The sequence below is a fragment of the Antechinus flavipes genome, chromosome 3 (genome assembly GCF_016432865.1).
Source record: "Antechinus flavipes isolate AdamAnt ecotype Samford, QLD, Australia chromosome 3, AdamAnt_v2, whole genome shotgun sequence".
In the NCBI taxonomy this organism is placed as follows: Eukaryota; Metazoa; Chordata; class Mammalia; order Dasyuromorphia; family Dasyuridae; genus Antechinus; species Antechinus flavipes.
Genome location: NC_067400.1, coordinates 226,400,614 through 226,428,352, shown reverse-complemented (window position 1 = coordinate 226,428,352; position 27,739 = coordinate 226,400,614). Strand labels below are relative to the sequence as shown.

The 27,739-nt window shown below is 33.5% G+C and overlaps 1 protein-coding gene across 1 annotated transcript; it reads right to left on the bottom strand.

Moving 5' to 3' along the window:
- Positions 1-887: 887 nt before the first annotated feature.
- On the bottom strand, positions 888-26,980 carry CRLF2 (cytokine receptor like factor 2). Its single transcript, XM_051990567.1, has 7 exons — positions 26,910-26,980; positions 18,452-18,615; positions 17,387-17,520; positions 12,623-12,785; positions 8,724-8,835; positions 4,412-4,496; positions 888-2,366 (listed from the first exon to the last, which is right to left on the bottom strand). Exons 1-7 carry the CDS (start codon positions 26,978-26,980, stop codon positions 2,097-2,099), a joined length of 999 nt encoding a protein of 332 aa, XP_051846527.1. The 3' UTR covers positions 888-2,096.
- Positions 26,981-27,739: the final 759 nt, after the last annotated feature.

The window sequence follows — 27,739 nt, the reverse complement described above, 5'->3', positions numbered from 1 at the left end:
TAGTTGACAATAACAGCTGGGATAGTTCCTGACTTGAAGAAGCACATATTCTAAAGCTCATCATTTTATTGAAATAAAATGTCCATGTTTAGTCTCATATGAAAAGAGCATCTGTAACTGACCCTTATTTATAAGGTAGTCTAGGAGATAAGTTGGCTATAGCATTCAGCTCTTACCTCTTAAGCATCAGCAACACAAACCCTCGTGAAAACTGATGCCAAGATAATTTGAACCTTTTTTTTTAATCATTTCCTACCACCTTTGTCCTCTTCTGTCTGGTCTCCAACTTGAAATTTTCTCATCTGACTTGGTTCAGGAACAGGAGTGTACTAAGGCAGGTGATCCCAACACTCATTCCAGAAGGTGGCCACATATTGGGGCACATGAGCTAGTTTGTAGACTTTTTATTATACCTTGGCTCATCCCATCATTCCTAGCTATTTTCAATCCTTATCAGAAACTTTCTGAGACTTTTTGATGGCCTCAGAAAATAGTATGGTGTTTTCCTCCTATCATTGTTTCGAACCCCCTTCAGCAAACTGCAGACAGAAATATGAAAATTTTACAGTATCTTCATTTAAATGCTTTGAGAATGTACAATTCAACCTAGTTTCCACCTACTGAATTTACAATCTCAATCATCTAAAAAACCTGATGGTCCTCAAACCCTAGAAGAACTTTCAGTATAAAAATCCCCTTCACTATCAACACGGAAATCAAGCACTTAAAACGAAAGATAACATTCATGGTAACTTCTAACACACACACACACACACACACACACACACACCACACACACACACACACACACACACACACACTCCCCTTTATTTAATAAATGAAAATACAATAAAACAAAATCAAGGAGAGGCACATCAAGAGACAGATTGTGCTGAATATTTTTTAAGGCAAAGCATATTACAAACATTGCAACGAGTTCTTACAAAAAGGGATTTGTTTAGGGGTTTTTCTTCACAAGGAAATGTTAAATTTTTGCTAAAACAGTCTAGCATTTCAATACAATGACTCAGTCAATTGTGTCAAGTTTTAAAAATCCTATTCCAATAAAGATCTTGAAGTTTGCCATGTTTTGTCATATTTTTTTCTGTGTAGTCCACAGTGTTATAACCAAAATCAATTCAGGCATCTCTTCATCATTTAAAATTGCAAGCTCATTTGGGAGCTGGAGGTGACTTCACCACGTTTCTATAACTTAGAGCTCAAAGGAAATTTAAAGATTTTCTAGTACAGACTCAGAATTTTGTAACTAAGAAAAGTTGAAAATAGTCTCAGAAAGAGTACTAGAACTTTATTGTCTAACTCTCTTCCCAATGTTTTTTTCTCCTATACTATGCTATCTCATCCTAGATATTTGAAAACCCTTTTACATATGTTTCTTTATGACCATCTGTACTGGTGTTTCTCTCATTGCAAGTTAAATGAAAAGCATACACAGAACAAATGAAGAATTAGGGAAAAAAATATGATAAACATTTCAAATTAATTATTCTAAGTATTCTAAATAAAATAAAGCTGTGGCTTAATAAGCACTCAAATTGAAATGTGCCTACGTTTATGAGTTGTAAAGTTTAGACATTAAGGATGATGAGTTGCTGTATATACATGTACAGAGAGGCTGTAATTAAAACAAAAATGAATACAATTTAGTCTAAGATTTCTCACTGAAGAGCTGTTAAATTCATGACATACTTGTCAGTATGGGAGGTCCTGGAATTAATCTTTTTTCTCCATCTGTGTTCATAGCCAACTACTTGGTATAGTGGATAGAGAGCCAGACTAGAATCCAGGAAGATATCCTGAATTAGAACCCATACTCAGACACTAAATTGTGTGAACCTGAACAAGTGATTTAATCACTGTCTGCATCAGTTTCCCAAATGTAAAACAAGGATAATAATAGCCTTCTCTCTAAAGGTTGTTGTGAGTAAGGGATTCCTTATTTGCAGAGTGTTTTGTAAACTTTAAAGTACTGTACAGATGTTAGCTATTATCATCATTATTGCCATCTATTCCAGAAACTTACTAGGTTGATCTTGGCCCAGACCCCATCTCCTATTTGTGGGCACCATGCAGCTTCATAATATAACATACATATTATCACTCATAACAAATTTAAGATCACCCAAACAAACAGTGTCACTGCCTTGAGGTAGGACACAAGAGATTTGAGTAGAGCTCAGATTATCTTCAGTCACTTGTGGATCTTCCTGAAAGGCTTTCCCCTCTTTGTCTTTGGTCTCTTTATTAGCAAATTCTTCAATAAGCCCCTCCTCCACAACGCACTCCTGCTCCAAATGTTCTACTTTAGTTGGGCTAGTCACGTTTTCAGAATCCTGGATCCACTCCTATAAAAGTGAAATATATAAATTAGAACTCGGTTGCTACTAAAACCCTTACCTGTCCTGAATACACATTTTTTTGATCCAGATACCTAAAAATGCAATATCTATACATTTTTAACCTATATGACATTGTTTACTGTCTTGGGGAGGGGGAAGAGAAAAGAGAGGGAGAAAAATTTGGAACACAAAGTTTTGAAAAGATGAATGTTGAAAACTATCTTTGTGTATATCTGGAAAAATAAAATACTATTAAAAATAAAAATAAATAAATAAAATGCAATATCAAATATTTCATCTTTCAGATAAATGTTCTAATGTTAAGCAAGAACAAGAGAAAATTCAAGTTAAAATTGAACTGGAAATTTTTTTTCCTCTCTAAAATATGGTTATAAGATTCATTAAATCTGTAGTCAGTCATTTCTGTGATTTTCTATCAGATATAAATTTGGGGAGACAAAATGGAGCCATATTGGAGACAGAGAACAGCAGATCAAATTCTGACTCTGTCACTTACAACCCATGTGACCTTGGGTAAATCATGTAATTTCTCTGGGAATGAGTTCTCTTATCTAGAAAATAAGTGGAAAAATGATTTCTAAACTCCTCCCAGGCTAAGTCTTATTCTCCTATTACTTTCCATTGGAATTGCAAAACAAAACACATTTGGATCATAGGTGTAGAGGTAGAAAGGATCTTGAAAGTCATTGAGTCTATCTCATTTAACAATGGAGGAAACTGAGACCCTATAAGCCTAAGTATGGCTTGTCTAATCATGCAAGCAATAAGGCAGCTAGATAGCACAGTAGATAGAGCAATGGACCTAATCATCATAACTAATATTTGTATAGCAATATATACCAGGAACTGTTCTAAGGACTTTAAAATGATTATCTCATTTGATTCAACAACCCTGTGAAGTAGCTAATACTAGGAAAAGGTTAAATGATTTGCCCAGGATCACTCTAGTTATGTGAGTCTGAACTACTGTCTGCATCAATATCTATTTGAGTTCTATATTAGAACTCAAGTTTTCCGGACTCTAGGTCTCATACTCTATCCATTGCAACCCCTTGATTGCTTGAGATCAAATCTAGTCTCAGACATTCTGTGACTCTGAGTAAACTACTTAAGCATTATCTAACTCAGTTTCTTTTTCTGTAAAATGAAAATAATGACGGCACCTATCTCCCAGGGTTGTTGTGAAGATAAAGAGATATTTGTATCTAACCTTTAAAGTGTTATATTAGTGTTAGCTATTAATAAACAGCAAAACTGTGAAGATAGTTTCCTGTCTTCAACTGAAGTATTGTTTTTATTAAAACATTTAAAGGGAGGGTCATTTTTTTAGGTTATATCGTAAACATTAAACAGAGAAAAGTTGCTCACTGGAGGTGAGTGTTCCTAATTGCCCCTTTCCTTGCTCTTCAATATCTTCTGCCTTCTACTTTTTTTCTGGATATTTTGAGATTTCAAAAGGGATAGATCCGCCCTTGGCCCTGCTCTTCTCTGCTTCCCTGTCCAATTTCCTTTGATTGCCCTCAAATTTGTATTCAGGAGTTTGGATTTGGATAGTTAAATAAATGTATTTTGATATGCATGTTTACTTTAAAAGAAAACTGGTTAAGGTATTCTTCACCTCAAAAGAGGAGAGGAAATTTGTTTAAATTACAGAAAAACATAATTAGATTAAATAGCAAAAGAATATTCTTGCCATTGGGCATATTAGGTTATAAGGAAAATATGTTCTTTGCATTACCATGACATGAGTTAAGTGCACATCCTTTTCCTTGGTCATAACCATAGAAGGTGAAAAATGAAAGATGCTTTTAGACCTAATGAAGAGCCTAAGAACAAAATATTTAAGAAATAGAGACAAAGTTCCTGCTTTTTAATCATGCATTGCTCATGAGTCTCTGGAAAGAGGATAATATTTCATTTTTAAAGAGATGATTCTACCTGATCTTATATTTGACTACAAGTAAAAACTGATTTAGTAGCAATGATTTTAAAAAAACAAACAAAATGCATCAAAAAATACTAATAATTACCTCAAAGTTTCCCCTGTGAAAATCAAATAGACCAGGAAAAGAATATTTGGGATCAGGTACAACAGGCATGATTAATTTCTTAATTCTGAAATTAAAAGAAAAAGTCTCTTTAGGTAAGTTAAACTCCAGAATGACCACGAGTAAATCAATTAAAATGGTCATGATGATAACTAGACTAACTATGCCTTAGAAGAGAGCTCTTCGTAAATCCCTAGAATGTTTTATAAATGACTTTATAAAGTTATTTTATAGCATCACTGAACCTCAGAGTTGAAAGGAACATTTTTGGCCACTTTTTTTTCTTTTTTTTTGCTGTTGTTCAGGCATTTCAGTAATGTCCAATTCTTTATAACCCTATTTGGGATTTTCTCAACAAAGATATTGGAATGGTTTGCCATTTGCCTCTGCAGCTAATTTTATAAATGAGAAAACTGAGGTCAGTGGGATTAAGTGTCTTGCCCAAGGTCATACAACTAATAATAAGTGCCTGAAGCTGAATTTGAACACTTGAAGATGAGCCTTCCTGATTCTAAGTACATTGCTCTACTCACTGTGCCACCTAGCTTCTCTTGTGGTCATCTTGTCCAATTTAGTCCAATACTACTATTACTACTAATAACAGTTCCTTCTACAATGTACTGGATAGGTAGCATTTAATGGCTTTCACCATTTAGCTCTAATCTAGGTTCTCAACCTAGGAAGACATTATCCCCCCTCAAAAATTTTGTTTCAGACAAATTGACCTATACAATGTACGGTATACTATCTCTCACCTCCAAGTCTTTTTACAGACAATATTACACCCCGCCTGCTCCAAGTAATGTAAATCTTCCCTTTTATAGAAAAGAATCTTTTATTTTCTTCAAAGCACAGAGCAGATGCCACCTTCTACAGCAGTGGTTCTCAAACTTTTGTTCTCAGTATCTTCATGTTGTTAAAAAAAAAAAAAACTATTGAGGATCTGTTCAAAGAGTTTTTGTTCACATGGGCTATATTTATAGCTATTTACTATATTAGAAATAAAAAAAATAATTTTGAATTTGGAGACCCTCTGAAAGGGTTTCAGAGACCCCAACAATTCTTTGGACTACACTTTAAGGACCACTGTTTTACAGGATGCTTCTTTGATATATCCACATATATGTATAGGTTTGCAAATATGTATATTTCATAATAATTTGTATATGTTGTTTTCCCCAAATAAAATACAAGCCCCTTGTGGTCAGGAAATATTTTGATTCTGTCTTCATATGGCATGTGGCATAATATCTGGTTCATACTATTTCTATATTCCTATAGAATTAAATTGTATTCCAAGATCTCCAATGGTGGTGAGACAACTGCCTCCTGTGGTAGCCTATTCCACTACTAGATGACTCTAGTCATTATTTTTTTAAAAAGTTCTTCTTGAACTCAACTTTGCATTTTGTCAACTTCTTCCCATCATCCCTACTTTTTTCCTCTAAGGCCAAACAGAACAAATTTTATCCCTCTTTCAAGTGACAGTTATTTACATATTTAAATATGGCAATTTCATATCCCTGATAGGTCTTCTGTTCTTTGGGATAAACAGTCACTTAGTCAATAAGCACTCGTTAGGCAATTACTATGTGCTAGGATTGTGCTAAGTGCTGAGGATACAAAGAAAGGTAAACAACAATCCCTGTTTTCAAGGAACTCACAATATTTCCCTAAGTTCTTCAAGTGATTCTTATCCAGGATGAACTAAAAGCCCTTTACTTTCCAAGAAGCCTTCTTAAAATGCTCTCTAGTTTATCAATGTCACTCTCAAAATAGGGACTACAGCTCGAAGTCAGTGCTCCACATGTGTTCTGACAATGGCAAAGTTGAAATTTTGCTTTCCTAATCCTAGAAACTCTTAAGATATAATGATCTCAGATTTCACTAATTTTTTCTGTTTCAACATCATATTGTTGATTATAATTTTTTTATGAGCTGGGATTCAGCCACATACTTCCATCTTGTACTTGTAAAATTAAGGTTCTATAACTCAAATTTAAGATATTATATTTATTCTTAACAAATTGTATCTTATTTTATTCAACTTAATATCCTAGCCTAACAAGATCTTCTTTAACTTTAACTTTGCCATCCAGTATGTTGGCCATTCATCTGCTTTGTATCACGTGCACATTTGATAAGCATAATATTTATGCTTTTATCCAAGGCATTCATAAAAATGTCAAATTCCACAGAGCCAATAACAGACCCCTAGGATACTTTACTGGGAGATCCATATATTCTACATGTTGTGAACCATAGAATAGTACTATCATCTGACTCACATCTTCATCTTTTCCACAAAAGTAGCACAAAAGATTTTATCAAATGTTTTGTAATTCTGAATAAAACTAAATTCACACTATTTTCCCCACCTACCAGGTTAGTAACTATTGAAAAAATGCAATAAGCTTAGACTATCACAACTAATTCTTGATAAAGCTATGGTGTTTTTTTGAGATCAACATTTTCATTTATAGATGTTCACTAACAATCTCTGTAATAATTATTCTTATTCTCTATTATCTTTTATTGTACTCTGACAGTGCCTCAGCAAATGATCCTCTTGATTCTTTTCACACCAATGGAAATAGTTGACTTCAACAAATTGACTTCATTAATGTAAAGTAATTACTATCTTGGATCTTTCAGGTTTCAACTTCATATTAGCTATATTTTTATATGTTTTTCTGCCCTTTACAACTTATTTCTGATGATTAATTTTGGATTCTGAGCATAATTTAGAAATACTTTATAAAAAGCTGTCATGTTTCATAGAAGTATAGAAAATGTTAATATTATTAATTTAATAATAATTGTTTTGACCTAATTGATTTCTCTGAACTTTGAGCAAGGGATTCCCCTGAAAAAGAGTAAAAGTGTATTTTTCCATCTAGAGGGTATTTTCTAAGGCTTTTCTTTGTGAACTAGATCTGTTCTATATTAAAATACCAAACAGTCATCTAGATCGAACAGATTGTCTTGTCTTTATGCCCTTAATATGCTTATCAGATTACTTCATTTCCTTTGAGAGACTGATGTTGATTGTTTCAGTTTGAGCTCCTCTTCTACTAAAGACAAAATTGAAATGGGCCCCTTTGCAAGAATTCAATGTAATGTGCCCAGCCAATTTATAACCATAAAGTCATTTGAAGATAGACAATCCCACCATAGTTCAAGGAACTACATATAAACAGTCCATCTGTCCATTGTCAGTCTAAATTTTCGGGCACTTCAGCTTTAAATCAGTTTGTGTATGGGGGAAAGAGTTGAGGTTTTGTTTTTTATTCAAGATTTTAAAATGTCTTCAACATGGTATTTGGAAAACATAAATTGTGCATACTAATAACCATTTTATTTTGTTTTAGCCAAATTTTATAATTTAAGTTTGATCAACTTTACAGAAATCCCAAATTACCATTTGAAAACTTTTGGCAAAGCTTTTTGGGAAATTTTTTCACTTCAATTTCAATGAGTTTTTTTTTCAATCATCTGTCTAACTCTCATCATGACATATAAGCATTTTGGTTTTTTTCCTTCAGTTTCTTCATCTATAAAATGAAAATTAATAGTACTTGCACTAAGCACCTATCAGTTACAGACTTCTTAGATGATATATGCTATCTACTTTTTGTTGCCATAAAATACTCTATAAATGTGAGTTATTACTTTTAAATGTTTTACAATCAACTTAATAGCTTTCAATAATCCTACCAATACCCATTCTATTTGCCAGCCTCTCAAAATTTCTTTCAGAATTAATATCTGGCTTGCACATGTATAACTTATGTCAGACTGCTTACCATCTTAGGGAAGGGGGAGGAAAACAAAAAGGGAGGGATTTTATTTTTTAAGATGAAGGTTAAAAATTGTTTTAAATAATAAACAATGATACAGTATAGATGTTATAAATATAAATAATAAAAATAAATATTATTTTTAAAAGAATTAACATAGCATATGTTGAATTAATTTTGAGTTTTTATGTGGTAGATTATTTACCTTCAATATATTTATTTGTCTTTCTTTCTAACCAATTATTTATTCATTTCATTTGTTGAAGTAATTGAGTAGTCATTGAACAATCACAGACTTCTTGCTTACTTAAGAATTTGCTTACTTCACCATTTGTTCAAAAAGCATTTATTCAAAGCTTTCTGCATACAAGGCATTGGGCTCAGTAATAGGGGAAATACAAAGATCTTGACCCTGTCTTCAAGGAGTTTAAATGACACATTTTAAAATGTCCATGACACATTTATCTCTTGAGAGTATGCAAGTTTATGCTTACCTTGATGATTTTTTCAAAAATAAAAGAAGAAATATCATTAGGAGGATAACCAGACTAGTAATTATGTAGATATATTTGGGGGAAAGTTTTTTGACTGCCTCTGTGCATGAATCTGTAAAAAAAACAAGATAACTGTTGCTGCATATTTCCAGTTAAGTTCATTTTTTTCTTCACAAATTCTAAAAGATAATAACTGGATTCTGATAATAATAATAAGTTGAACAGATATGTAACAAAAAAGGCAAGTCATTATGTAGTTCCCATATTAAATTATATAACCTTTCATTCAGAAAAGGATGTCAAAAAGATCAGGTAATCACAAACTAAAACTGCCAAGCATGAAGATAATAGTCAGTCAAAGAGACAAATAAGAACCAATGGAGGCATTCTGTAATAGAGGCTTTTAGCAAAACTAGAAATACATTTACCTTTTGTGGGGACCCTTTGGGTCATATTTCCTAGCAAGATGTTTCTTAGTCAAAAAGCCTTGGATGGACATTAACATAAATATAATAATAATATAATATATAAGCATAATAATTATAATATAAAATTACTATTATTATAGCCAGGTTTTATATACTTCTTTAAGACTGGCAAAGCTCTTTACATATCTCCTTTGGTTGTCACAACAATACTTTACAGGTAAAGATACTCAGGCTGAAAGAAGTTAAATAATCAATCTAGGGTCATATAACTAGTAAATATTATTGAAACTCTACTCTCCCTGACTCTTAAGTTCAGCACTGTATACATAATGCCACTTTACAAATATCTAGCTCTTTTCAATTCACAAAACAATTTAGAAAGTCATCATTTGATTCTCACAATGATCTTGGATGGAAACAAGATAGATAGCTTCCTCCATTTTGTAGAGAATAAAACTGAGTTTCAGAGAATTTAAATAAACTTGTTCAAGGTCACATACCAATTCATTGGCAAACAAATCTAAAATCCAGATCTTTTGCTTCAAAGTCCAGTTTCTGTTATATCAAACTATTTTAAGCATGGGTTAAAAGAAATGCTGAACATTCCCATGTACTTTTGAAAGAAATTCCTATTAACGAGTAGACTGTTTATCAAATAAGCATAAAGTTATAATTAATGTCAACTGGAGCAAAAAAGATGAAAATCTGTCTTATTTACTAATATCATCTTCAATGGGGAGAACCTTGCTGCATATTTATTCAACTTCACTCTAATACTACAAGGAAAGAATGTACAAGAGCATGATATTTAGTGTCTAGAATATATAATTGGGAGTGAAAGGAAAGTTCAATTAAATGCAATCTTCAAAGAATTGTGAAGTGACTTCCAGACACTTAATCCACATTAATTCCTGAAGCCTCCAAAAATTATGAAGATGATGGAGGGATTAGGAAAACCATATCACATAAAAAGCAAGAAATAGGTTTTACTATTTGGGAAGACTTTCAAGTATCATTCTAATGACAGATCAAGTACATAGAAGCCCATTGCCAATAGGCTGGCCACCATGGGATGAATCCTTTAGCCATAGTAATACATGAAACTAAAGAAAACTTTTAAAAATGGCTATTTGGGATATTAAGAATCAGGCCATTTTTAGACCATTTGAAATATGGATTTAATTATTGATATTCAAACATTAGATTTTTACCTCTTGAACTATGAGTTGATATGCTATGATTTCCTAAAAGAATTAAAATATACCAATAACGACATTCTCACTATAAAATAAATGAGCAAACAATGTGGTATAGTAGAAAGAGTACTGACTCTGGAGAAAGAGGACCTAGTTCAAAAACAATTTCTGATGTTTATTGCTTATGGGCAAGTCACTAGAATTTCATGGCCTCTGCTTTCCTAAAATTATAACATGAAAGAATTAGACTAGATGCCCCTGAAGTCTCTTCAATGTATAAACCTATGATTCTACCAATGGAACTTGAGCATATATAAATGATGGGTCCTAAGTTCCTGAATTATAAAATGAGATGATTGGACTTGATGCCTCCAAAGCCCTTCAAGTTCTAAATCTGTGATTTTATAAAAATAATTTGGAGATAAATAAACTGTGGGTCACAGAGTCTCTGAAAGGAAGAATAATAAATGAGTTGGTGCAGTTATTTTTATAAAACCCCCCAAAACTAACTAGAAAAATATTCCATGGTTCCCTTAGTCATCTTCATCTACAAGCCTCCCTGATACTTGTAAGTATATAAACAAAAAGATCATTTTGAAGATAATTACACATACTAACATGTTTTGCAAATGAGAAAGTAATCTGTGAAAAAACAAAAAATCCTCCAAGCCAACATATATAGTGATAATTTATGGCTTCAAAAAAAAGTAGGCATAGGAAATAATGATAAAAATATCTGGGTAAAATAGAGTTTAGAATGGCAAAATTGGAGAAGCTAAAGGCTCATGGACTATTGAGCAGTCTCACACCTGAATGTTATGAACACTTTCTTTTAATAAGAGAATAATCAGAGATATAGGATATGGTAAATCAAACAACAATATACCCCCAAATTGAACATGACAAAATCTTAATGATCATTTGATCAACACACTTTTATTAAATGTTTAAGATGTGCTAGGCATTTTGCTAAGTGCTGAGGATACAAAGAAAAGAATGAGACAGTAAGCTACTCATTACTGATATTGGAGTCCATCAGTCAACTTCATTCTGTCAGACTATCAACTAATTGAAGCAAAAGCTTAAAAATCAACATCAAAGTACAGGAAAAGATAAAAGGGAGACAAAGATACTGTGAACAGGTACAAGAGTTTCAGTCTTGCTTCTTCAAGTGTTCTTTCAAGATCAAAAATTAGGGAAAGGATAGAGAAAAATACTTAGATTTTAATTTTCAATAATTTTTATAGAAACTTAATTGACATAAAGCAACTGTGGTAATGAGGAGGCAAAGGAAACCAGAAAATATCTTAGTCAGTAAACCCTTAATTCTCCTACAAAGTGGGAAATCACAATAATCAAGGACAACCCAATTTAGGACATTACTTTAACTTATAACATTATACAAGAGGAAGATGGAATTTAATAAGCATTTTCTTCTCATTAACAGCAAAGAGGAGTAAATGACATTGAGTAGTAAAAGATCAAATAAGTGAGTTAATTCGAATAGTAATGTACTTGATTGAAAGCAAACTTTAAGGTGCTATTTAAATACAAGCTATCGTTGTTTTTCGTATTTTAAAATTATACAACATTTCATATCAGATGCAATCACAGAGATAATGCTATTCAATGATCTGAATATTAGTATTGTAAAGCCAGAGATGTTTTCAGGTGTAAGAGAAAATATCCCTTAAAGAAGCCAAATGCAAGAAAGATTTAAAAAATAAATGATGAGATTCTTCAGATATTCCTCTTGACAAGTAGCATCATGCTGATCATTCTTAGCACCAGCATATTACATGAGTTGCTCAATGAGAAACTGGGTGAAGCTTATCTTTAATGCTCTCCTTAATACCTTCTTTGTGATCTTTACTTCTTTTAATAGTCTTCTTCCCAATGTCTAGTGCTTATATTCTGCCTCACTTGTTTCCCAGAGCCTCACCCTCCCTCAATACATGTCTCAACTGGATTTAGCACTCTATCCAATAAACCACCTGCCTGCTTCTAATATAATTAATTCTTTGTAAAGTGATGAAGAAGGCTACCTAGGAAAGTGAAAACTAAGAGAAATCTCTTTATGAACACTTTATATTATGAAGAAGAAGGTGGGAAAAGAAGCTAGAATATTAACTTTATTGGTAATCTAAAATAAGTTTTATGTTATCCAGACCTCACCTTGGTAAGACCACTATACCCACAGAGAATAACACATCACACACTTCCCCCTTGAAATTAATCATTTAAAATAGTTATATAGCCTTATATTTGGCATTACCTTCCAATTTGCTCCTTCTCCAATGTGTTATAGGGGACCAAGTACTAGGGTATGCCTTACTGCCATAAATAGCCATTTTTGTTATCACTCTGGCCCGGAAGAAGTAACACTTCTCAGAATCCAAGCCGCTTATTGTAACATTACATAGTTCATTCGTGTTGGGCTGGAAACAAATATATTTATATTTATGTTGATTACTTAATTATATTCTTTACCAAGAAAAAGTATCAAAGTGATGATACACTCTCTCCTCAATCATGATTCAATTCATGCAACTGCTTTGTTTGATTTTTTTTTAATCTACTTATCCCTTTCCATTCATTTTCTAGAGCAATAGCAAGGTAGAACTCCAGAAGACCAAATTCCAAACACATATGTCTTTTATAATGGACAACTTACCAATAAAAAATATAATGGACAACTACCAATAAAAGGGGATAAAATGTTTTTGTAAAGTGATATTTAAAAATGAAATAACTTTTGGTGAAGTGCTATGATTTCTCTATGTGATCCTGGACAAATTATTTAAGTTCTCTGTCTCCCAGGAAAGACTTATGTTTTATAAATTGTAAAGCAATCGTCAATTTCTATTGATTGATAAAATGAGCTTCTTTAGCATTTGTGCACACCAGTGGCTATTGTTATTATTTTCAGTCTTGTCCGACTCTTCATGACTCCATTTGGGATTTCTTGGCAATGATACTAGAGTGGTTTGTCATTTCCTTCTCAAGCTCATCTTATAGATAAGGAAACTAAGGCAAACAAGGTGAAGTGGCTTATCAAAGGTCACAGCTAGAAAGTATCTAAGGCCAAATTTGAGCTCATGAAATAATTCCATGTCCAATGCTATATAAACTGAATCACTTAACTTCCCAATGATACCAAAATCACACAGAAATAGAGGCTACTGAACTATATATAAGGACGAGGACTTTTTAACTTGTATTTTTATGCATTTGTTAAATATTTCCTAATTACATTTTAATCTGGTTCAAGTTGCACTTGGTATTGTGAACCAGCTGTTTGATCCCTCTGCTTTACTTCAATAAAAATGTAGATTTATATTTCAAATTTTTTTCAGAATTATTTAGTAAGAAGCAGACATGGTTTTACTTCAATAAAAAAATGTAGATTTATATTTTTTTTCCAAAATTATTTAGTAAGAAGTAGCCAGTGAATAGAGGACTGCCTTTAGAATCATAAAGATACTGTTTTATGTACTGTCTTTGAATCATACTGGCTGTGTAATACTGGGCAAATAATTTAACTTCCCTATATCTCCAAGCAACTCATTGAAATTAGAAGTTGCAAAGTATATATTGATTTTTGTAGGTAGATAAAATTTTCTTACTAACTATTCCTTACACAAATAAAATTATAGGTCTGATCCAATTTATTTATTGTCATTTATTGCTAATTTCTCTTCATTTTTCTTAAATTCAATATTGATTCTCCATTCTCCATTTAGGATTTTCTTGACTAAGGTATTAGAATAGGTTGCCATTTTTTTTTTCTTTTAGTTCATTTTAGAGATGAGGAAACTGGGACAAACAAGATTAAGTGACTTTCCAGGGTCACACAGCTGTTGAGTCTGAAGCCAGATTTGGAGTCAGGTTTTCCTCTATGAGGAAGTAGCACTCTGCGGTACTCCATCCATTGTGCTACTTGATTGTCCCTTCCACTATTTACACATCCCTTGTTATTTACTTATTTTCCCTACCTCTCCTACTCTTTTGTCTGAGGTGAACACCAGAACAAAAAAATCAGGAAGCTAGAACTAATTTTTTAAATTATGTAACAATATTGCTGTACTCTTGAAAAAGTCACTTCATCTCTGTACATTTTATTTCCTAATCTGTAAAATGAAAGAGATCAATTGTTTTTCAGTTGTTTCAGTCATGTCCAATTCTTCGTATCCTTATTTGGGGTTTTCTTGACAAAAATGTTAGAATGGTTTATTATTTTCCTTCTCCAGCTCATTTTACAGATGAGGAAATTGAGATAAACAGAGTTAAATTATTTTCCTAGTGTCACACAATTAGTAAATATCTAAGGTCAGATTTGAACTCAGGAAAATAAGTCTTCCTGACTCCAGGCTATGCACTCAATTCACTACGCCATTTAGATGTCCAGAGATGAAGTGGATGACTTCTAAGTTCCCGTCTAGTTTTTATCAATGCTTCATTTTACAAATTTGGAACATGAGGGCCAGAGAGGAAAAACAATTTGTCCAGTGCAACATAGATAGTAAGTATGAGAATTTAGAATCAAGTTCATATTTTCTGATTATTATTCTAGGTACCTTCTTCAATTAGTACTTTGATTTACTATATATCAGATCATTTACTGGATTGAAAATTGGCTGTGTATTGATGGCCCTTTCAATCTTAGTATTCTAAGTCATACTTCATTATCACTATCTCAAAAAGGAATAAATATGAAACTTTAATAGATAAATTGAAAATAAAATGTATCCCTCTAGTTACCAGAATATAGTTCACTTTTAATTCAGCAAAAAACATCATTTTTTCTTGTGTTGAAAACAGTACACTTATACCAATTGATACTTGCCACTCATTACACTAATGGGCTTTTTTAAGACTCAGCTAAAACGTCATCTTCTTGAAGAGGCCTCTCCTAGTTCCTACAATTATAAGAGATTTATCTCTTTAAGGTTAGCTTTCATCTACCCTATAACTTTTTCATTTATTTATTTGCATGTTGTATTCCCAATTAAATGTGAGCTCCTTGAGGCTAAAGACTTTATTTTTGCCTTTCCTTCTTTACCTAGAACTTAGTTTTAATACCTAAAAGTGGTACATAGTAATGCTAAATAAATTCTTGTAATTTAAATAATTTATTAAATTATTGTTGGTTTAATGTTTGTTAAGTGCCATGACTATGATCTTGCTCAGTTTGGTCTCTTGCCTTAATTTATGTGTCATTTCCACATCTCTACTACTTCTTGCCTTTTTATTTGGCAATATTACTCACCATTCTCTTTAATAAAATTTTACATATGAGTTTATAAATTAAATTGGTTCTTCCCCTGGCTACTTCTCTCCTTATAGGCATATAGTAACAGATTAAAAATAAGTGCTTTTAGATTGACTGATTGATTTTTAAGCACTAAAAAAAATTCTCAGTGTTTCATGTTTGTTTCTGGAATGAACAGACATCATGTGCGGCAAAATAAGGCAGAGTAGAAAAGTAATGAAGTAACAAACTTAAGCCTAATTATATAAATACAAATAGGGCACTTTGTTACCACTAAGTAAGCTTCCCAATGAAATGGGTAGATTTCATTCCAAAATATCAGAAATGTTTTAGGAATATCCCATTGCTCCATTTTTCCTTTACCTTTAACTGTACAGGCAGACTGATATGTATATATACATATATACACATACATATATACATATATATGTTGAGGGAATTGTAGAAACAGAAACATTAAGTAGCAAAAAGAAATAATGCTAATATTTTACTTTCCCATGAATATCCTATATTCATTTTGCCTTGGTGCTATCATCCATTTTTGTGCCTTCCTTCCTTAATCCAAATCCCCTCCATCCTTCAAAACCCAGATTGTGTCTCCCTTCCTCCATACAGGATTCTCTGACTACCTCAGCTCTCACTGATCCAACCTTCCTCTTTACTATTTGGTCCTTATAAGTCTCACAGAATCTAGCATTTTATTACATGTTGTCTTTTATGGTTTGATTTTAATCTATATGTCCAGAGGAGAACAACCAGGACGGTGAAGAGCCCCTAATTCTATGTCACATGAGTTTTAGTTGAGAGAACTGAAGATAATTACTCTGAAGAAGAGAAAACTCAGAGAGGAACATGATAACTGTCTTTAAATATCTGAAGAGCTATCATGAGAGAGAGGAATGAAAGGGTAGACTAGGGAAAAGTGAATATGAGTTGCACAGTCTAATTTAGGCTTGATGTCTGGGAGAAATAACTTGCTATAATTAGAGCTCTCCAAAATTATAATGGCCTGCTTCAAGAGATGGTCAGATTTTTTCTCCTTGGAAATCTTTATTCAAAAATTAAATGGCCACTTCTTAAGTAAGTTGTAGTGGAGATTCTTTCCCTCTATTAGTTGGACTGGACTGTCACTGACAATCCTTTCAACTCTCAGATTCTGTGATTCTGAATCTTCTCTCCATATAAATTTTGGAGAAAATGGAATATGTCTTAGACTTTGTACATGTCTCATAATGCATGATGTCATTATTATTATTAATAACAACAATAATAGTAATAGTTGATATTTATATATTGTTACAAGGTTTGAAAAGATCATTACTTTTAACTCATTTGATCTTCACAGTAACCCTGATAAATTATTCTCTCTTATTCTTGTAAGATGAGAAAAATGATTTTGATGGAGTTTATGTGACTTGCCTGGGATCACAAAGGTAGTCAGTGCCTGTGATGAGATTTAAACTCGTCTTATTGATTACAGATTCAGCAATCTACCCACTCCCCCATGTATATAGCAGGTGTTCAAAAATTACTTATTAAGTGATTATTATCATTCAATTGTTAATGAGAACCACCTAGAGTAAAGAAATTTAGTAAGATGTAGGTAAAGCAAAAAAACAACAACAACAACAACAACAATAACAAATATTTAGAAAGGCTATTTTACTTTATAATTCTCTAACTAGGATTCCATGTCATGAATCTAAGATCTCTTGCCTTCTAAGATTAGAAAATCAGATAAAGCTAAAACATGCTTCATGTACATACCTGCCAATTTTGATCAAAGATGCTTTTGTGTTGAATTTCATAGAGGAGACCAGGAATGGGTGAATCAAAACATGTTATTGTAACTGAATCTTCTCTCCATGTGAAGCTCATATTGGTTGGAGAGCTGGGTTTTACTGAAAGAGGAAATATATTTTACCAGAATTTTAAGTTATTCAGAGAAAAATATTTCAGTTCTATTAAGTTGCTGAGTTTTCCTTGCCTGCTTTTCCTTCTCATATCAATCTTTTAGATTAGATTTTAAGACTCGCAGTCTTTTAAAACTTATTTAAAATTATTCTTTTAAACTATGCTGGTACACCATAAAATATTTTATATAAAAAAGATTACAGGCAGGCACATAGTATGGTAAAGAGAAAACAAGTTTTGAAGTCAGGAAGACCTGAGTTTAAATATGCCTCTAACACATAATGGTTTAATAATGCCCTTCAGTGCTCTAGAGTGGCAACTCTAATTATAGTGTTAAGTTGTTGAGAACATGCTGAACTTCAATGGAAAAAAAGAATGTCCTCATCTGGACATTTTCTATATCAAGGAAATCCAGTCTCTTTCCCTAAAGATAAGAGAAAGATTTCCAGAAGATTAACAAATCTGAACTATGTTAAATTATAATAAATGCTTAGTCATATTTGAAGACACTTAAATAAACAAGATTTGCTCCCTTTCCCTGCAGCCAGTGGGTGGAGGCCAGGCCTTCTCTCTCCCCCTCTCTCTCTGTCTGTGTGTGTGTGTGTGTGTGTGTGTATGTGTGTGTCTGTGTGTCTGTGTGTGTGTCTCTCTCTTCCTCTGACTCTGTCTCTTTTTTGTCTCTGCCTCTCTTTTTCTCTGTCTGTCTGCTGCTCTCCATTGTCTATCCATTTGTATTCAAACTGATAACAACAGCAAAAGGTCATGATAGATAGCAAGAGCACTGATGTCTACCATTGCAAATTCATCTTCACCTCTTAGTGGGGGATTCATTTCCTGCTTTGGATATGTTAGAAAACGGGAATCCACTAAATTTTAGTAACTGATAAAGCAAAAATATCAACTGAACTTGGTACTTACAAAAATGGCTAAGTCTTATATTTCTTCGTTCATAAACGTTATCTTTTTCTCTTTTGAGTAAAACATTCAGTCTTTTACTGCTAGCCTTAAAAAGACATCCAGCAGTATAACCTTGATCGAGTGTGTAGTGAGGACATTGTTGTGAGGCTGAAGCTTTGTCCAACCTACAATTGAAGAAAAAAGTTAGTGTTACTATCACTTTATATATTAATATATATTGATTTATTATTATTAATTAATCATATTACATATATATTTTTAAAAGTCAGAAGCCTTGAAATTTTCAATGCAATTTTAATGTTCATGGATCATATAAAACCTGTACCACTCTTAGTAATGTAGTCTACCATTTTTTCCACCACTCCATCATAACTACAAAAAAGTTTTAAAACTACCTTATATGAAGGATAATTGTAGGTTTTTCCTTGTTTTATCAGCAGTCGTGACCAAAACATTCATTGCCAAATGTGCAGCTTTCCAGTAATGAGTTGTTCCCAGTTTTAGCTAAACCTCTGAACCATGGCTAGAATTTTCCAAAATGGCAGCATATGCAAGGATTCTCACTTCATTAGAATAACCTTTAATAATTCAGCATCACCTTCATACTGCACTAAGGTATCAGTATAGCATTTTTAGAGATCTCATCAGTTAGTAAGAAGATAGAATTATAGCAAGATTTCTCTTAAATCATCATTCTTATAGATTTCAAAGTCTATTTTTACATTGTTGTTGTTATTAAGATATTAATGTTATGATATAAATTATTTTTCTGGTTTTGCTGAAGAAGAAGGAAGAGGTGAAGGAGAAAGAAGAGGAGGAGGAGGAGGAAGAAGAAAGAGAAGGGAAGGAAAGAAAAAAGGAAGGAAGGAAGGAAAGAAGGAAGGAAGGAAGGAAGGAAGGAAGGAAGGAAGGAAGGAAGGAAGGAAGGAAGGAAGGAAGGAAGAAAGAGAGAGAGGAAAGAAGAAAGGGAGAGAGGGAAGAGAGGAGAAAAAGAAATAATGACAATGAGAACATCTTTCATTTGAATACTCGCATAAAATGGTGTCAAACTCAAATATAAATTGAGATATATGTCCTATTGACTAAGAAAATTATCAATTAATATAATCTCCATTTATTATATTTGTATGCATTCTGTTAAACATTTCCCAATTACATTTTTAAACTGCAACAAACACTTGGTAGTTTTATAGCCCACTTGCAGCTAGGAATTTAACATCTCTATCTCATAACTTATAAAGCCTTTTATCTACCTTAAACCACATTCCACTATTACCACATGATTTTTTGGAGTGAAGAAACGACTTCATCATGAAGACTATGTTACAACCAGGAAGGCATAATGATGTAGTGAATAAAGAATTGAGTTTTTGATCAAGAGATCCTGAATTCAAGTTTTGCCTCAAACATATATAATGGATATATGACTCTGGGAAAGTAACAACTTCTCAGTGCTCTGGAAAACTCTTTAGTAGTGTGAGTCAAAGGCAGACTTTGTTGTTGCTTGGTCATGTCCTACTCTTCATGAGTCTATGGAGCATAGCACATTAATATTGTCCATAAAGTTTTCTTGGCAAAGATACTGGAATAGTTTGCCATTTGCTTCCCCAGTGAATTGAGGCAAATAAAAGTTAAGTGACTTGCTTGAAGTAACACAGCTAGTGAATATATGAGGGCAGATTTGAATTCAGGTCTTCCTGATTCCAAACCCAACACTCTCTCCATTGAACCATTTATCTATCTGCTATTATACTAGGAAATTCCCTCTACTATTGGAATCACAGGTATAGTATCTATCCTTGATCTTTTCAAGCAGAAGAAAAAAGTGTCAGAAATTCCCTAAAAGGGTACCATAAAATCAGCTGATCTAATCTCTAAACCCACCATTCTCCATGATGTGAATAAGTATATTGGAGAATAATTACATAAGAACCTAAGTGGTTAAGCTTGTGACTTATCAAAAAGTTTAAAGAAATGTGGTTGTAGTGTAAACTTAGGATGCAACTGAAATCTGAAATACAAAGATGTAAATAGAATGGCATCTTCCTCCAACATGCTCCTTGCTCCCCATATGAAGATTTTTCAGAAGAGCATATGTGATTCATTTTTCATTGTATTGAGTAATTTCTTCAAAAATACTTACCCATAAAGAAATAAAAATTTAAAAAAATACTTACCCATAAAGGAAGGTTAAATTCTTCTTAGCCAAATATTCACTGACATTCCATTTAACATGTATTCTTTCAAAATTGAAGTTGATGATCTCTATACTCACATTATGACCTACGGAGAAAATAGAGTAGTAAACAAAAGTCATAGCTAGATAGTTTTTAATCCTTGACTTTAATCAATCAATAATTATTTATTAAATGCCTACTATATACCAGACACTGTGTTCAGTGCTGGATACAAGGACAAAAATCAAATAGTCTGTGCTCTCAAGGAACTTACTTCTAATGTGAGAAAATATATATATATGTTTTATGTATAAAGAGGTAGAGAGGGGAGGAGAAAAGAGAAAAAGAAAGAAGAAAAAAAGAAAGGAGAGGAGAAGGAAGAGGAGGGGAGAATAGGGGAATGGAGGGGAAAAGGGGAAGAGAGACACAGAGAGACAGAGAGACAGAGAGAGACAGAGATTCACAGAAAAAAAAACAGTGAGACAGAGACAGACACAAAGACAGGGAGAGACAGACAGACACACAGATAGAGAGACACTCACAGAGAGAGAAAGAGAGACAGAGAGACAGAGACAGTGATACAGAAACACAGAGAGATAGAGACACAGAGAGACAAAGAGAGAGAGGGAAAGAGAGAGAGAGAGAGGAAAAAAGAGAGAGAGAGAGAGAGGGAGAGAGAGAGAGAGGAAGAGAGAGAGAGAGAGAGAGAGGAGAGAGAGAGAGAGGAGAGAGAGAGAGAGAGAGAGAGAGAGAGAGAGAGAGAGAGAGAGAGAGAGAGAAGAGAGAGAGAGAGAAAGAGACAGAAAGAGACAGAGAGAGGAAAGGAAGGAGAGAAATAGAGAATATACTAAATAACTAAAACATATTTTGGGAAAAATTTAAATTCAAATGTTGTGACTCCAAGTCTAGGTTCTATCTATTGTATCACCTGGCTAGGATAGTATCAGACTACAGAAGGAAGTGATGATTAATGTCAGATTAATATGTCCAAACTGAAAAAAAAAAAAAAGATTGGGGAATCCAATCTTGCTATAATTACTTTTGTTTTGTGCTTATTGTATCGGCCTCTAAAAACAGGACTCAGCTTTCTCAATTAATTTGAAGAATATTTTCTGGGAATGTTTTCAACTGGTTGTTATTGTTCATGTTTTATTTTCAAAGAAGACCAATGACATCATGGGTGATGATTTACACATGTGTTGAATTTAAGTGAGACAGAGTTGCACAAAGTTATCAACCTCATTTTTGCTTCCAAAGTGATAGAAATTTAGGGGTAAGACATAAGGCAAGATGACTGGTGATGGACCAAGACAGAATGGATGATCTTGGAATCTTCCATATCTGGCCAAGCTCTGAATCTCCCACAACCCCTGGTTCAGCTGCCTTCATGGTTGTTGGAGCAAATTGTTCTCATCCAGCTATTTTCCTGAAAGAAGTCTTTATATGCTAGGGGTTTGACCCTCTTCTAACTCACTGACATGTTTGAGGCCTCTCATTTACCCTCAACATGATTTACCCATCCACTGAAACAATTTACCAAGCTGTGACCACTACACATACTATAGTTTCTTGAAGCCACAAGTGAGAGATGAGCATCCCTGAAAAAGTCTTGACAACTCCTCACACCAGAAGTGCTAGTCCTCCCTAAATACCAATTGCATGTGCCTCAGAGATTCAGAATAAAGAGGAGTAGGGCAGGGGAAATATGGTTGAAATCCAAAAAAAATAAAATAAAATAAGGCAGATTCTTATCTTTTAACCAAAAATTGCCCTAACTCTTGCTGCTCATACCAATTCCTCAAATGAGCCCCATCTCTGATATCACAAAAGACCTTCCTTTGCTAACAGTAATTTTTTCACTCCCTCACTCCTGTTCTGTTACTACTGTTTCTCATGCTCTCACTTTCATGACTTTAGCCTTTTTTAAAAATTCACTTCCCCTTATGGTCCCTTTTTTTTTTTAATCTTCCCTTTTTTCCTTCTATCCTGCTCTGTTCTCTCAATCTAGTTGTGGTAGCAGGAGCATTTACAAAATAGAACCTCAAATGATTCCATGGTATGATGAAAAGAACACTGGATTTAGAATCAGATAACTTGGGTATGAATTTGGGCAATTCATTTCACTTCTGCAGACCTCAGTTTCCTCATCTTCATGTGAATGAGACAGCTCTCCCTTACAAACTTCCTTACAAATTCCCCCCATGGACTGGTACTGGAAATCTTCCATGTTGGATGGGGTAATAAAAAGCAGTCTGATTCTGTCATTAGAGATCCTGGTTTCAAATCCTGATGATTATTAACTTATGTGATCTTGAGTAAGTCATTTATCACTTCTGGAAAGATCCCTATTTCCTTACATATAAAATGATGGGAGCTAGAGCACCTAGGTGGTACAATGGATAGAATGCCAAGACATCTTCCTCAGTTCAAATCTGGCCTCACACAGTTACTAGCTGTGTGACCCTGGGTTGCTTAGCACTGTGTCTAGCAAGTAATAGATCCTTAATAAATGCTTTTTTAAAAAAAATTCATTTCCTTGATTGGTTGATTAATGAATTAGAAAAGAGTGAAAGTTGAAGCAGGAAGACTGTCTTTTTTTCCCCTGGGGCAATTGGAATTAAATGATTTGTCCAGGGTCACACAGCTAGGAAGTGTTAAGTGTCTGAGATCAGATTTGAACTCAGGTCCTCCTGATTTCAGGGCTTGTGCTCTATCCATTGCTCCAGCTAGCTGCCCTGAAACTGACAGGGGATGAGGGCCTGAATTAAGAATGAAGCAGGATGAATGGAAAAAAGACAGATGTGAGAAATACAGCTAAGAGGGGACTTCTGGCTTCCCAGAAGTTTCCTTGGTCTCCTGTTTGTGTTGAAGAGCTCCATCCCTTCCTTTTTCTATCCCAGTAGTTTCAATGTCCCTATTCCCCTTAACTCTGGCATAAGGACATTGTTGTTCACTCTGCTCTGAACAGTAAGAACTAATTTCCAGTGTGATAAGTTATTGTAATGTAGCTTTTAGAACAGTATTATATTCAGGTTAGAGCTTTGTTTCTTATCCCCTTGGCATTATTTTAAAAACATTCCAATTCTTTGAAAGAAAATTGGTAGTTTTGTTGCTGGCAGAAAATTCTGACAAAAGTTGCCATCAGAATAAAGGTATCAATAATAATCCCATGGTCCACAATTGAATTGACCAGTGACTGTGGGCCTCAGTTTTCATATCTGTAAATAAGGAGGTAAATGTTCTTTCAAGTTCTCTTCAACCTCTAAATCTGTATACTATGGGTATATAACCATGATTCCAAAACTAATCTATTTTCCATGACTACTTATCTCTTCATGAAACTTTTCATAGCTATACTTAAAATGTCCTTCCCTCTCTTCTGAATTCATAGAGTAGTAATATCTGCAGCACTCTTTTCAGCATTAATCATATTTTTCCTTATAGTTTAGACTTAAGGTAGAGACTGTGTCTTAGCCTTAATATCTCCCCCCAAAATTAGCACAGTGGCCTACCTCAAGCAGATTCTCAATAAATTGTTGTTGATTTGATTTAAAGGAAACTTTATTCTGGAATTAATAAAGTTGGTAGGGAGAGAGTCATAGAGGATGTTTTCTGAAATCAGTAGTTTCAGGATCGAGACTTAGACACAGATGCCTAGGGTTGCCTATTTGGTGAATTTCTTAGAGTACACATTTTGAACTTTGGGAAGTTTGTAATATTCAGTGAATATTTTCTGTGAAATTTTACAATACCTTTCCCCCTTCAAAGAAAAAATATATAGATATCATATACAAAAAATGGGCAGCTAAGCATCACAGTAGATAGTGTTGAGCCTGTAGTTGAGAAGTCCCATCTTCCTGAGTTCAAATCTGACCTCAGATACTTACTAGCTATATGACCCTGGGAAAGTCACATTTTGTCTCAGTTTCTTATCTGTAAAATGAACTGGAAAAAGGAATTGCCATGGCATATCTACCAAGGAAATCCCAAATGGAGTCATGGAAAAAAAGATGTAACTGAAAAATGATCCAACAACAAATACATTTTAATATAAAGAAATGGCACATTTTAATATAAAGAAAGGAAAATGAGTGAATTTTAATTTTGGCCTGAAAAGGCGTAAGAAAATTCTGTGTCTGTGGTATACCATGAAATAATGACAATTCTGTGTCTGTAATATACTATGAAATAATTACAGTAACACTTGAGTAGGAAATCTCTACTCTTGAGACATATTAGAATGTATTTTGGAGTTGTTCTGCTTTTGGAACAAATAAACAAAAAGAAACTCAGAATCATCTAGGTAAAGAAAGCTAGGAACTTATGAACTTTGGCAGAGCATAAAACTTTATTTACTGTCTAAGGCATTCCAGGGTTCATTTGCCTCCATTTGATTCTCATTCTCTGGTAAGAACTCTCTGTTTCCAGGCATCATGACGACTAGAAATTCTAAGAGGGTATGGTTACAGGATAAGACATTAATATCTACAACATCTCTTGACTCTGGTTAAATTAGTGAAATGTAAAATACTGGGTATTCTTTTAATTGTTTGCTTTTACATACTTGAGAGATCTTTTTATCAGAACAATGAACATTATACAAAACTTTTTTTAAAAAATTAGAATGACCCCTATAGCATTTTGGAGATGTTTAAATTTGTACACTCTACAAATGTCTCACTATAGAATGATTCAATATAGAAGTCTATGGGCTATATGCCAAATCATGGAACTATATATAATCTAATTCTCTAGAAAAAATGATTATCAAAAAATCTTTAAGTCAAATTTACAACTATTTGGCATCTTTTGAAAATTTTCAGCAGTTACCAACTATAATTCCTAACTAGGGAGTACTGTAATCACCAAAAATAGCATCATGAAAATCTCTTATCTGAATAAATTTAAACTGAATGTCTTACAAGAATAATCAATCCTGTCCTAAGACGAGATGAAATGCTTCTCTCATTAAATTGAAGATGTGGAGAACTATAGATACAGGATGTTAGATACTCTGTAAGAAAGAGATGCTATGTAAATTTGTTCTTCTAAACTGCCATTTTTTACAAGAGAAGACTAGCCTGGTAGAAAAAGATATAAATCCAAATGAATGTAAAGTCCAGTCCAAAATGAATGTAAAGTAAAAACCAAAAGGTATCCATAAAACTCTATTTTTTTAAAGAAAATTCATAAAGAAAAAAAGTGACTGGAGCAGGGGAAAGAATGGGGATAGCTTGCTTGCATACAGAAAGACAAGGAGACTATGATTTAAAACTGTTGATGCTAAGCAGAGACACACTATAAAATCTCAATAAGCGTAAAAGATTATTTCTAATTCTTCAGACATTTGATTTTTATGGAAATCTCACAGGGATATCTCCTCTTATGTAAATAGACTGTGGAAAGAATGTTTATGGAATGTTTTGGGGAGAATGAACAGATCTAAATTTCTGGAAAGGATGATGAGTCTGGAAAGGAAAGATGAGAGAAACATCTTTCAGATAAATAAAAAAGACATTTAGCAACTATATGCTGGACAAGAAGCTCTTTGTAGATAGCTTTTAGGCAGCATTCTAAATTTCTCTCTGGCATGATACCTGTTGATTCTTAACAGATGAAATTGTTAGATGAGACACAAAAGTCATAGAATTGTAGCTTTAGAAATGGGGAAATACTTCAAAGGGTTTTTCCAAACCCTCATTTTATAGATCAAGAATCTGAGGGTTAGGGCAATTAAGTGGCTTGCCCACAGTCACTTGGATAGCACATTAAAGGCAGGTTGTAGAGTTAGCATTCTTCCTACTTTGCCATGCATCTCCTGCCTCAATACAGTAGGATGCCTGATTCAGCAAATGATTCAATGATGCCATCCTACCTTCTTGAAAGGTAGTTTGGGATTCCTGTAGGTTACTATTGTTGCAAAGAAATAGACTTCTCTATTATATCATTAGTGACAGATGTAACAGGAAAGCATTGATGGACTACTCCTTTGCTAATTCATAGAAATATGAGCAATTTACAGACTGTGTGAGAGTAAACATCTTTTGGCTTAACTGGTCCAAATAATAATAGCTAGTATGTGTATATCACATTGAGATTTGTGAAGCTCTTTATAAATGTCATCTCATTTTATTTTCTCAACAACCACCAGAAGTAGTTATTTTTATTTTACAGATGAAGAAACTGAGACAGAAGTTAAATGCCTTACCCAGGATCACACAGCTACTAAATTTCTGAGTCCAGATTTGACTCCAAGTTCAGTGCTATATTTATTGCATCACCTCACTGCCTCCTCCTGAGACATGATGGTATCAGAGACATCAATATCTTCACTTTCAGATCCCAATGACATTGCAGAGCTTCTTTCTTAAGATGTTATTTTTAAATATTTAATAAAATGTTAATTATATTAATAAGTAATTAGTGTTAATTAATAAAATATGTTATATTTGTAAATCATGTGAGATTATTAACAGCAGAGATCAAAAATATTCCTGAACCTGATTGTGGGGACCTGAACTTTATATCTTTTTCTCTATTTTTCTGCCTGCAAAGTTTAATTTAATAGAATGTAGTTTGTGTGTGTGTGTGTTGGTGGGGTGGGGAGAGGTTAATGTGGATGTGTGCTTAATGTAGTAGGGAATAATTAATAGAAACATATAAGGGACATTCAGAAGACTTAGATTTGTATTCTAACTCTGCCACTTACACCTATATGATCTTCACAAATCACTTTTATTTTCTAGATTCAGTTACATTATCTATAAAATAAGTTGAGAGGTTAGGTTTAGAAAAGGTGGAAAAGGTAGTCTTTAAAGGCCCCTACCACTCTAAAATCTATGATCCTTATAAAGCAAGGAGAGTAGATATAAACAGGAAGTGTTATATTATGTAAGTCATATCAATAGTCATTTGTCTATTCAATCAAATAAATTTAACCCTCTTCTGCTGGATGTTGAACAACATTTTCCCTCAGAGCAGCTAGGTGATACAATGGATAGACTGCCAGGCCTGAAGTCAGGAAGACTTATCTTCATGAGTTCAGCCCTGCTTTAGACAGTTACTAACTGTGGGACTCTAAGCAAGTCACTTATCCCTGTTTTCCTCAGCT